Below are 13,436 nucleotides of genomic sequence, written 5' to 3'. Positions count from 1 at the left end.
CGTGTATGAAAGGACAGGGCAGTTGGCGTGGTCGGGGAGGGCGGGGAGTGGGAGGGGTTGGGGTATAATTGAATTACAGTGACCCTATGACAGCACTAGAGGTGAGGTCATGTGTGGAATTAATTCTGTCCCTGACCTCGTCTTTGGCAGGGCAATACCTCTCAACTGCCCCTGGACCCGGAGGCAGAGCGATGGTGACACATCTTTCTGAGCGAGTCCATCGGGCCAAAGGCGTCATCCAGATTGACAGCGACGCACAGGGGCTGACGGAGATTCACTATATGCACTGTACGCTTATTTTTAGTGCAGATACTAAAGCTCTCTATACTTGGGGACATGCATTAGATGAAGCGCTATTTCCGTCTGCTTGAAACCACCAAAGGCACCTAATGTAAACAGAATCTATATTCTATTTCAAAAGACCCTCTACGCCACACATGAAGAAAGCTGGTTCTGTGGGAATATCCAAACATTGAATTTAATAAGAAATACTGTAGTGGTTCAATTCAACCTTCGTCAGTCCCTCTAAGGAAGTCCAAAATTCCTGCATTTGCTCTGCTGATGATCAGATAAGGCAGTAAATTAAACTTTGTCTCAAAGAGCTTTTTAACTCCCCCTTTGTGTGTCATTTTCTCTATATGCAAATGAAAAGCTACTGTCAAAATACAGTGCGTGGACAAAGTATTAGCACCCGTTCATTTTTCTCATTTTGTTATATTGCAGCTTTATGCTGAGACATTTCAATTCATTCCCCCTCATCAAGCTTCATTCAATACCCCATAGTGACAAAGTTTTAATTTCACTTTTTCCTCTTTAGTAATACATTTCTAAAATTCAGTTCAGTCGCCTTGATGACCTATTGAGTGTATATTGATGAAGAGAAAAAATGAACTCCAATGATCTGAGCAAAAAGGCTGCGACATACAGTATCACACTGTGAGGGGGTCTGAATACTTTGTGAATGCTCTGTACGTATGAGGCTTAAAGGGATAGTTGAACATTTTGGCAAATTCACCTATCACCATAATCCCTATAGTCATAGGAGAAGGTTCATTACTTTTAACTATCGGTGCACGTTGTTTTGAGATCTGCGGGGCAGAGACGTGAGCTGCTCATCAAACACAATGAAGGTGAATGGTACAGGTCCCCTGTCCCTCAAAACTCAACAAATACACAATCCAACAACTCCAAAACACTCGACCTGCACATTCACCACGTTAATCATCTAACATTACGAGATGGAGTTGTTTTCGAGGCAAATGCGTAGCCGGAACTACATTCCCCAGACACGGCTGCTGGGCGGATTGATTTTAAAAGCGCAAGTAGTTCAGAGTATTTGCTTCATGTGACGTTATGTTACATAATTATACATGATTATTTCATAGTGAAGTAAATGTGCAGGTCACATGGAGTTGTTGGACTGTGTATTTGATGAGTTTTGAGGGACAGGGGACCTGTACCGTTCACCTCCATTGTGTTCGCTGAGCAGCTCATGTCTCTGCCCCGCAGATCTCAAAACAACATGCACCAATAATTAAAGGTAATAAACCTACTTCTATGGTGAATTTGACAAAATGTTGAACTATCCCTTTAATGTGAGGAAAGCAAGGCAAGACTTCACAGGTGAACAAGGTTACTTACCGTCTGCCACCGAGGAGAACACCATGCAGCTGAGTAGAAGCAGGAACAGCAACGCCCCTCTGGGCAGGAGGGGCACTGCCAGGTGAATATTAGGCACCATGTTCCAAGTTGGCACTGCTCCCTCCTCAGTCCCCTGCTAGATGCGTCCCACTCTGACAGGATCAAAGACTAACACCTGGGAGAGCAAACACATGCAGAACAGGAGTAGAGAAACATTAGTATTCAAACTCACAATGTATTTGCATACATTTGAATGAGCATAATAACACAGTAAAGCAAAAAAATATCAAAAGCAAGTCGCAAAGCTGAACCAAAGAGAACAGACATTTTTCTATACTTGTAAGAAAACAACAGCACACAACACTGGGGATCTTTGGTCGCGATCAACAAGGCACCCACTAACCACAACAAAAAATCCAGCTCGGGGCAGAGGGAAAATACAAGTGAAGCAAATGTAACGCGCAAACGACATCAGCAGAGGAGTTAGGAAAACAAGCGCAGTACAGTGCCACGGAGAGAAATCATGGGAAGAAATAACAAGAACAAAGGGGAGGTCAGGACGCAGGATTAAGCTCCATAGTCATCCTCTCACAATGAGGATCAGTGGAAAACCCAGAGGACCTCCTAAACAGTACTCCCTGTGGACCGCCGCCCACTTAATGTTCCCCATTAAGAAATTGAAACTCTGTCTTCCAGATGGGCTCAAATCAACAAAGTGCCATGATCTCAGAGAATGACAACATCCGTGCATACATAAACATTGAACATACAACGCAGGGACACACGACTGGTCCACAAAGGAGCAGCAGGTGTACCACAAATTAACCATAATTGATCGGGCTATAAAACAGAAAGCTCTCCTCCATCACTTTAAGTAGTAGGTGGAGACGCAAAAAAAAACAATGGCTGTCGCTCAAAAACAAACTGCACACGCACCGAGTCTTTGTCTCTTTAGGAATTAGATTTAGTGTAGGAAATGACTAAGCCAGCTGATAAGATTTAGATATACGATGGTAAGTTTGTCATAGCCTGCAGTTTCACTGTCTAATGCCATTACAAACAAAGTAACTGTGTATCCCAATAAATTGAGCTAACTAAATTTCTTATCCCTACTCTTGCCCAAGGGCCATCTGTGATGAGTAATCATAACGCTGTAAAGCAGACCACAATATGGTAAGGATAGATATCTCTCTTTTGATGGAATTAAAGCAGTATCTCCAGAGGACTTGAGAGCTAAAATGAGAAAAGTTTGAAAAAGTTTCTAAGTGAGCCTACGTTTGTCTTCCAAGGGTTCCCTGACACTGATTCGGTAGCAAGGCCTTTCCAAGAGGCCTACTGGATTGAATTTGAAAACTTATCTCAAGCTCGTCTGCCCGGTCTCACTCGCCCAAGTTTATAGCAGTGGCCGTCCGAACAATGCCGATTGCTGATATTTGTGAAAAAGAGAAAGAGAGAGGGGTCTCACTGCGTGGAATATCTTGGAGGCTCGCTGGGTGGCCGGTCAGCTTTAGTCTATTCAATTCAGCAAACTAAGTTAGAGTGTCAGGAACACAATGCCTCCAGTATCTTGTGGAAAAAAAAACCTTTCCATTCTTAAGCCTGTGGAGGTGTTGAGCAGCCCCATTACTCATGTGGCTTTTTTAGTGTGTGTGTGTGTGTGTGGAAACAGCGATAAAAACACACACACACACACACACACACACACTTACAACCACACCGGGCAACTGTTGGACCACCCTCTTTGTGAAACAAAAGAAAACATTCTGTTGGGCAGAGCCTTTAGCAAAGCAACACAAAAAATTTTCAGTTTCCACTTCTTCATGTGAGCTCTTCTTTAACCTCTTCTGACAAGTCACCTGGCAGCAGGAGGAGGAGGAGGAGGAGGAAGAGACAGGCATGGCTGAGTGGAGACGATGGGAGGAATGCTTCACCTGGGCACGGTCACAGACAGGTAGCATTGTTGGCCAACTCCTCGTCGTCGCTGTTAGTCACTTGTAGGAATGCGCCTCCGGGCTTTTCAAGTCTGCTAAACCAATTTCCGATACAACATGTCGTGCATCTAAGGAATTCCAAAACAGTCTGTGCAGCCAGCGTCAGCCATTGTCAGTGAAAGCTCAAGCTGTGTTTGTGTCAATCTGTATTATACTCTTCCCTGCATGTAGATTTTTTTCAAGACGTACCCAGAAAAAAAGTGCAGCTAAAATAATTTAAAACCTCTGGGTTGAATAATAATAAATAAATAAATAAATAAAAAACCTTTCCCTCAGTGTCTTCACCTCCGCTGGTAATGAGAATGCAGCTCATTGTTGGTGTGTTAAGCTGTAGCAGTCTGTTGAAGAAAAACGTACACAAATACACTGCTCAGCGTGCCAAAGAACTGGATGACACCCCCCCCCCCCCCCGCCCTCCCTCCTCCTCCTCTCTCGCTGCAGCCGGAATTAAAGACATTTAGGCCCCATTTTTTATTTCAAGTTAATACCCCAACTTAGCTTTGCAAAATGAGCATAACTCACGTCAAGTTTCCTGGCTGACAAATTTGTTTTGACACTCATTTTTATGTGCGCCAGCGTTGCGTTGGTTCATGTCGGTGGGTAGACAGAGTGAGTGAGGCTGATAGAGTTGGCTACTCGCCGTGCTCCCAAACCCTTGGCGGTGGAGGGATATCTTTCACAGCAGATGCCAGAGAGAGGCAGATGCTTTTCATCTTCAATGAGACAAATTCCTAGAGCGAGGTTTATTCTTTATTTATTTAGCTACTTATTTATCCCAGTGCAGCTTGGTGCCTCCCAGCTGCACACAAATACTATGGGACAACACTTGCCACCATGTGCATTCGCGTTGTTGTGTTTGTTGTGTGTCGGTGGTGCGGGCGCCGGTGAGAGAGAGAGAGAGAGAGAGAGAGAGAGAGAGAAAGAGAGAGGGTGGGGGGGGGTGGGGGGGGGGGCATCAATGTGGAAATGGTGCAGTGTGATCCAGAATCTGAGCAAGTGGCTCACAACACAGGAAGGCTCTGCTTGCTGCTATGTGGGAGAGCGAGAGAAAAACAATGAGAACATGAAGGGGTGGATGTCTGCCCTTGTGAGATTGTATGTGAATCCTTATGTCTTGGTAACGATTTAATTCTGCTGCCTGGTTTTTGTATTTGTGTGTGAGACAGAGAGAGAGACAGAGAGAGAGAGGAAGAGGAAAGCGTGCATGAGAGAGAGAGAGTTGGCGCTGCATAATTATGGCTAAAATGATCATCCAGATTATTTCACCAGAAAGTGAGATTCTAATTAATAATCACAATAATTAGTCCAGATGAATTCTGCTGCTTAATTGTTTTACAGCCACAGTGGTTGATCTGCAGTTTGGAGATGCAGTGCAAAAACTAAGCTAACACCTCAGGAACCCGTGGGACACAACGTATACCGTACTACCAGTGATTTATAGGGATGCACGATAACATTTTTTTGAAACCGATACCGATAACCGATAACATACCTGGAGATAAGAAAGACTAGTGAGGACCTAACATATATCATGACAGACATAACAAAACCAAAAACAGTTTTGACTCTTTAAATGAAGATATTCTATTAAAAAGCCTTTCAAACATTTGCTAAAAGATATCAAACAAAACTATTTGATATCTCAAATGAACATTGAACAACTATTTAAATAAGGTGCATTACTTATTGATAGAAAAATAAAAGACTCTAGAACTGATGCAAATATTTTGCATTATTTTATTTATTTATTTTACTACCGTATTTTCCGGACTATAAGTCGCGGTTTTTTTCTAGTTTGGCTGGCCATGCAACCTATATTCAGAAGCGACTTATATATTTTTTTTAAAAACCTACGCTATGACAACAAGAGGGAAGCAAGGCTTTTATTTCTAAATCCCTCCTCATTCAGTAGCTCATCTTCATCTTCCTCACGTGCTATTCTCCTCTCTGCGCTGTCTGACCTGTCTCCGTTGCGCCGTAGCGCTTCACTCCAAGTCAATTCAGAGTATTTTCACAGCGTATTCTGCGGCCCGTCTTCGGTCTCTGCTCCGGTCCCGACTGGGCTCCGGACACGGAGCAGAGAGCCAGGTCCGACAGTGCAAGCCTGTCCCTCTCTGAAACAGAGGAGAGGTCGGCTTCACTCCCGTCCGTCTTCACAGAGTCCACAAAGGGTTTCTGATCACAGGGCTTTCCTGTTAAGGCGGCCGCCTAAACAACAAAGAGCTGCCGCCTAAACTAACGTGTTAAAAAAAAAAAAAGTAGCGATATTCGCCGCAGCCGCCGCCGCCCCCCACCCTGTCGGATGATCGCCTTCATTCATCTCTGCATCCTCACACACACATAGGCTACACACCACAGAGAAGCGTGCATGCATAACAGCAGCGCGCGCGCTTTCGTGTAAACAAAGCCCCGGCCATTATATGAGACCCGGCTATTACTTAAATGTTTGAAAAATAAATGCGACTTATAAACCGGTGCGACTTATATATGTTTTTTTCCTCTTCATGACGTATTTTTAGGCAGATGTGACTAATACCAAAGTCTTTGGTGCGACATATAGTCCGGAAAATACGGGTAATTTAAAATAAATACAAAGTGAGAAAAGTGCATTTCACAAGTTAAAAAGCTTGGCTGGTTCCATACAAATGAGTAACTTTTCACTAAAGTAAATGAGGTTCAGTTGTTCAAGGAGGGCGGGAGGGACAGACAAACAGTGGGTGTGTGTTTGAGAGCGAGAGAGAGGCGGAGAGAGGGAGTGTGTGTTCGTGTCTGTGGCTTCTTTACAGTTAGCTTTATGTTGCTAGCGTCTTTAGCAGCGTCCTCGTAGCTTTAAAAACGTCGGAGCGACGTTTTTAAAGTCATGTTTCAGGTACTGACCAGGTTTGCTCGCGCTATTTTTCCCTCCTCGTGGAACTTACTTGGAACAGATATCCAGCGAACTGTCTTCTTTACCGTCCCAGTGCCGCCGCCATGTTCTGTTTACAAATGTACGCACCATAGACTGTAAAGGTACGCACCCACATCCATGGTACGCACGCACTTTGTGCTGCGTTCACGTGTTGATGGGAGTTCCCAGTTCCCGGTTTGCGAGCCGTTCTTCAGACCTTTTTATGATCATATTTCTATGGTTTATGTGTAACATGGGTAATTGGTAAAATACTGTGGATAAGACGTTGATCAAGTCAAGTCGGCAACTACCAAAATTATGACCGAGTTGCCGAGTTGTTTTCCAAGATGAGGGAGTAGGCTATTCTGATTTTTTTTTTCAGTCAGAAAGTTGTTTTTCCGATTATAGGGAGGCCACTTGAACGCAGCATTCACTGCAGGCTGTTCAGGTCTCCCGTAGGAGTGAGAGCGCTTGGTAAAAACAAAAACGACCCACACCGCAGTGCTGACAAAAAATAAATAGCCTACTAAATCTTATCGGGCCGATAAATTTATGATATCGGATTTATCGAAATGACGTCATAATTTCCTGATATCGGGCCGATAATTATCGGACTGATTACTGTCGTGCATTATGTGTTGTCAAGACTGGGAACAGCAAAATTATGGGTTAAATCTGGACTGGTGCTTTCTGTGAGCCATTTTCTGTTATTACATTTTGTCCATTTCAATCAGTGACTGACTGGGGCTCTGTTAGTCAGAGTACAATTTGAACAAGTTCAAGACGTGCATAAAGACATCATTTCTAAAAGATATGTTGTGTTTCTTAGATACCTAGCTATGACAGGAGATCCCAAAACAGGAAAACAATAGATGAGGTCAAATCAAACATTTGTTAGATCTTTCCACCTCGTTATCACTTACAACACGGACATGTAATGGAGAAACAAAGGGGAGGCTGGGTTTAATAAATTCAAGCCTGAAGCCTCCTGGGCTGGTTAGCTGCTGTTAAGGAACAGGCGTTCAGCAACAGCCCCACTGAATTCATTACTTTGAATTATTCCACAAAATTTGAGATGTAGGTGGTGAATCAGTGGTGCAGCACTGGCTGTTATGTCACGCATCCTTAACCCTTTAACCCCACTTGTATCATATTTGATACAGTTTTTAAGACCTACATCATCAGTGTCATACTTTTTCTTCCTAAAAAAAATGGTGTAAAATCATAAAATTTAAACAAACTGTGAGCAATACATTTTAAAAATTACGGATTTATCAAGTAGCTATAATTTAAAATATGCAACCTGCTGTTTTCTTTTTTGAAAAATTGTTTCTCAGAAGGAAGATATATAAAGACAGGATGCTATAGTGGAAACATTATATCTTATCACAAAAACATCATGAAAGAGAGGAGAGGGTTATTGAGTGATACAGAAGTAGAAATAACCCCCCACATCACCAGCCATTCATGAGAGCATCCGCTCTCTAAGTCCATTAGGAAGAATCTTTGGAGTCTGGAGTGTCTGGGGAGTTCTCAGTATTGCAGAGCGTGACATATACGGTATATATACGCTGCATAATAGGAAGAAGACTAAGAGGTTTAGGGAAGTAATTAACAAGGGAACAATGGAATGTGAGCATCTCAAAACGGTAAACTGTGGAGGACAAAGGAGCCTCTGTGTGAGTTCAGCTGGGAGGGAGCAGAACAAAAAAAACACACACCTATGATGTTTGCTTGTTTGCCACCTACATCAGGTGCCTGTCATTCAACTTAATACCCCTTGTTTGTGTGTGTGTGTGTGTGTGTGTTTGGCAAAGGAGTGGCCACCCATACAGAAGCAGTCGTCTCCGACCAGACAATGCAAGACACAGCGACGGAGAGTGCGTGCAGTGGCTGTGTAAACACCGCTATTACACTAACTACAGGTAGCATCTCTGTTCTCCATCGTTTCCATCCCTCCTACTCATGTTCTCTCTCTTTCTCCGTCTCTGTTTAATGGGTCATCCTGAGCGTGGGGAGGTGGGACAGCTGAGATATATGGCTAGCAGTGTGGGGAGCTAATCATGGCCATCTCTGGAGGTGATAAACCCAGACCGGAGAGGTTTGTGTTGGCACAGCCTGCAACGGCTCCATAAACACAGTTACAAGCTGAATTTCGACAGCAGTGTTTTGGCCCTTGATTAGTTTTCCATGCCCTAGAAGGCTCACCCTCATAAGTCTGTGCTCCTTTTTTTTTTTTTTAACCTCAGCATCGAACGTATACCGCAAGATCCCTGGAGAGTTACTGGAAGCCAGTGAGCCACATATTGTAAAAAATGAAAGTGTAAAGTAACCAAATTAGGTTTTCACTCCAACTCTGTAGTCCTTGCTGCATCCACAGACTTGATGGCGCGTGTCGTTTTTACAGGGCTACGCTGAAATTCACCTAACAAAGGCTAATGTCCTGTGACCTATCGAGTTCTACAGCACGTCTGTTTACAAGCTGATTGCACCCGAGTTAATTGTTAACGCTTTACTGCCGAGAAGAAGATTGAGAGACCGAAAAACACTATAACAGACGAGTGCACTTCCTTAAGTTGTGCAATAGAAAAAGTAGGCAGCGCTGATTGTGCTGACCTACAATGAAAAGCACTCGGAGAACGAATCACACGAGTTCAGTGTGAGGATGGTGACTCAAAGAAATCCACTGGGTAGGAAGCGAAAATTAAGTATAACAACACTACAGCCAGTGTGATATGACTAACCTAAGCCTATAAATATAGTCTATGAGCCACCACCGTGACGCAATGCCATAATGTGTGACGCATCAGAGTTGGACTTTCATGCACCATGCTCCTGATAATGTCCTGACACAGGCTCTGACTTGCCTCTCCACAGAACGCAAAGACCATCGCATATTGGCTTCACCCATATGATACAATGTCGATTGGCATTTAGTCTGGTTGAGTGAACATTTAACAAAACTCAAGCACCTCCATAAATTACCAGTGAAGTGGGGATTTACAGTCACCTCTTGGGGGGGGCAGGGGGGGGCTACCAATCTTTTCAGCTACAAATCAATCTGGGAATGAAAGGTGATATGTATTACACTGATATGTATTACACAGAGTAGAAGAGACATACCAGAGTGCCACTTTCATTTGAATTTATTGGGGAGTGATTATTGGCGTTGTCGAGCTGCAGAGCAAGGAGAAAATGGCTTGCACTACAAAGTGCTGGGCGAAGGGCCTGCAATAAATCAAGAAGCAGGCTCAATGTAAAACAGACATTCATCAAATAAAAGCAATGCTGTGTACACCTGGACCAATCGACTGCATGAAAAAGCTTTCTGAAGTGGCACCAGCCCGTTGGAGCCTCATCAACTGAATGTAAACTAGTGCAGCTAAAGCATATTTTAATTTTTGTGTGTGGAGAACTCATATTTCCTATAAATTTCATCCCATTTGTTGACATCCCAACAGGATTACTTTGACACTTGCACTTATCACCATAGGTATTAACATTATTACGATTATTATTTTGCTCATAAATCCTCTCTGTTTATCTCTTCCTCTCTTGTCTGCCCTTTCCATTTTCTCTCCTCTGACTGTGAGGGATCTAAAAAGTGGTACATAAAAAAAAATGTCATTATAAATAAAGCCAATGGAGGAAATTACAAAGCTTAATATTCAGTTCAGTCTCTAAAAGCCAATAGCACTGCAATAGTTCAAAGACAGTAAAAAGGGCTTGTAAATATTTGGGTTTGTTTACATTTTTAGAGAGTTTTACAAATGAATTACTACATAATTAAGAATGATTCTGTGGTATGGCCAAACATTAAATTAGCAATATAAACTGGGACGCATTCTCAACAGCAGATGTGCATATATATCAAAAGGAAATTCACACTGTCAAGTAAGAGAGATGGGATAACACGTCACCACTTGACGGTTTGCCTGTGGACAGATGGTGCCATAAAATGACTAGGCAGGCGGCACAGAAGGCACGGTACCCCCCCCCAACCCCGCCCCCTCCCCTCTCACACCATGCAGAGGACTTCAGCGACCCCACCCAGCCAACCAACCCCCACTCCCACCACCCCGTCCTGTCCACCTCCTCGGCTCCGCCAGTCAAAGACAAACAGAGTGGAGGCATGTGAGCAGAAAGACTGGCAAATACACAGCTCCGTAGATCAATAGCTCGCCAAACACAGGCAGTTGTTCCGGCTCAGGCTCAATCCATGGATCTATCGTGGGGGGAGTTAGCAACCCGAAAGAACCAGAGCTGACTTTTTCTTTTTTTTTTTTAAACAACGTAATACGCAATAGAGAAGATATGAAACCCAATACAAGCTTAAAAACACTGCATAAGCATGTTTTCCCAATCGTATTACCCAGCTTGGACAGAAACCATCCCTTCGTCTTTTAAGTTTAACCGTATTTATTTTTCCACAGGTGGCACCGAGATGAGAATATAGAGTCTAACTTTGTATAAGAGGGTCGGAGGGGCTTTATAGAGGGATTCATACTTCAGCAGGTGTCTACACTGTTCTAAATCAATTACTTCTAGTCAGTCAGTACTTAGGCTAGGGGGGTATTGTAAATCAGCTTGGTGTCAGGCCAGATTAGCAACTGTAACGGCCTGGGAGTGAAGCTCTTTGGCCAGCAGGGACCCTCCAGAGGCCGACATGTGAAAGAAGCCGCGGCCTCAGTGCTCGGTGACAGGGCAGCAACTCCAGTAATTGTTCGCCACAATACTCTGGACCAGTGTTGGGCGATAATGCGAGACTGGCCGACAATCCCCCTATGCCCTTTCCATTCCTCTAATATGTCTTGTCACTGCAGAAAATGATGCAAATCAAGGAGCAGACTGCTTCGAGGCAGTATTTGCAGGATTTCTTCATCAGTGTGGTTTAAATACCATGATTTGCTCAGGTATTTATTCACAGAATTAGCCAGACAGACCTCAACACGCCACTTTTCTCCATGCTACATCTACTTTGTGCTGCTACAGAAACGAGGATTTGCGTTTTCACAATGGCAGGGTTCAAACTGACAGTGAATGGATTAGTCAGAGTGCTACCATTGGCTACTAGTCAAAAAAATACATAGATAAATAAAGAAGGATCATTCATCCATTCATGGACACTGGGAGGATGGGCCGTGCTTGTCTCATTGTAATCTTGAAAGCCTCTCATTATCTCCCTACATCCTGTTATGCAAATGCACTTCTGAGCAACTGCAGTATGATATTCCCTCTGAACGAACCACCGCCGAACGGCACGCCGCCGAGGTGAGGACAAGTAACGGTAGCCTACATTCACTTTGTGACAGACTGAATATTTCATAGTGTGCGCTGGATGGTGTTGGCTTTGCTTGGCATCAGTCGGAGCTGAAACTGTATATTGACACAGCGCTTTTATGATTTCACCTTACAAACGCAGCACGTAGAAGACACGGGGAAAACAATCCTCCGCAGTCCAAGGTACAGAGGAACAAACCCAGTGTTGACACAGGGAAGGGTTAGACTAACTGGGGGGGGGGGGGGCGAGGGAAAAACACTGACTCTATATAATCCAGCGTTTGTGGTGGGAAACAGAAACATTGTACCTGATGGTGTCTGAGGGAAAGCATTAGGTCCTGTTTAGAAAAGGAGGACCCCTTGATGGGAACTCGGTTTTGGAGGAATTAACAAGGCGCACTGAGACCTTCTGTGTAACACAACGAGGAACTGAGACTGGTCCACCTAAAATGGTTAAATCCTAACAGATTTAACCCGGGTTAGTTGCCATTGCAAATGTGGAAAAAGAGTATCCCAGAGGTCCTAATCCAACTTCTTTCCTGCCGTCTATTGCAGGCAGTTATCCTCTCAGTCCCTGTCTAACTAGTGAAAAAAGGCAGATTCTAATAAGCCTTTCTGTCTTTCTGTCAGTCTGTGTTTGTCTCCATCCCCCTGTTCTCCCTCTCTCTCTCTCTCTCTCCATTGCCATGTCTACTTCACTGTCTCTTTCTCTCTGTGTGAGCCATGAGCCAGTCTGTTGGAGCAGATGGAACCATATATCCCCATCTCTCTCTCCGGAGGCCCGAGGATTTAAAATGTAAAAGAGATGAGTGTGGAACAGGCAGGGGCCAGTGGATAAAGGGCAAAAAGAGAAGCAGGGGCTCTCAGCTTAGACCCTGTTCATCAGACACAACTTCAGTCACTCCTTTAAAAAACTAGCGCTGTGCTACGGAGCAGCGAACCGCAAAGATGTAGACTCCAAACTCGCCACAGACCTCCTCGACGAGCGCCTAATCCAATATTTTGTCCAACACGATCTCGGTATTGCATGAAACTGTTTTAGTAACACTGGCAGACGCCTCACAGTTCTCTGGTGCTTTTTATAGAAAACTACTCAACATTAAATTCAATCATCAACTAATCTTTTTAAGTCCTTTACCAAGCTACATTGACAAATATTTCTATTTCTATCTAATAACCTGACTGAATGCTGGCAGTTACCACCCACTGGCAAAAATAAACTGCAATTATGAGGGTGCTACTCCTGCGGTGTCCTCTTTATGTTGTGTTGCTTGGAAATGTGGAGTCAGACCTGGCTTCCTCCCCACCTCGCCTCACCTCAGGCCACCTCTCAGGTAATGAGAAAGTATCTGGGCACTGTATCTGTCGTCCGGGAGAGGATTCTGCTTCGTCCTCCATCTCTGGGTGGCAGGTTGACAGACAGCGAGAGTGAAGAACAACAGGCGGGCGAGGTTGTGAGCAGAACAATCGATTGCCAGCTGACTAGCAAGCTCCATTATACTGACAGGCCGGAGCCACAACACGATGCCCCTGCACTCCACCAACGCCCTCATTACTACCAATGAATCTCTCACCGGGACCGGTCTCTCTCCATCATGCTCTGCCCTGCTCTGCCTCTACAGTACGTCTCCCTGGCA

General features: G+C 44.2%; 1 protein-coding gene across 17 annotated transcripts in view; it reads right to left on the bottom strand.

The window, feature by feature from the left end:
- The window catches only part of ptprfb (protein tyrosine phosphatase receptor type Fb), a 171,229-nt gene that overhangs the window by 108,746 nt on the left and 49,047 nt on the right, over positions 1-13,436 (bottom strand). For all 17 annotated transcript variants that reach the window (XM_085806073.1, XM_085806066.1, XM_085806068.1 and 14 more), the window contains exon 2: positions 1,642-1,816. In XM_085806073.1, the coding sequence (XP_085662199.1) occupies positions 1,642-1,741 (100 nt within the window). In that variant the 5' untranslated portion in view covers positions 1,742-1,816. The remainder of the gene's footprint in view (positions 1-1,641; positions 1,817-13,436) is intronic.

The sequence above is a fragment of the Trachurus japonicus genome, chromosome 17, assembly GCF_045865225.1.
Source record: "Trachurus japonicus isolate A0001 chromosome 17, Traja_1.0".
Classification (NCBI taxonomy): domain Eukaryota; kingdom Metazoa; phylum Chordata; class Actinopteri; order Carangiformes; family Carangidae; genus Trachurus; species Trachurus japonicus.
Note: the sequence above shows the minus strand (reverse complement) of the source record. Positions and strands in the feature narration are given on the sequence as shown.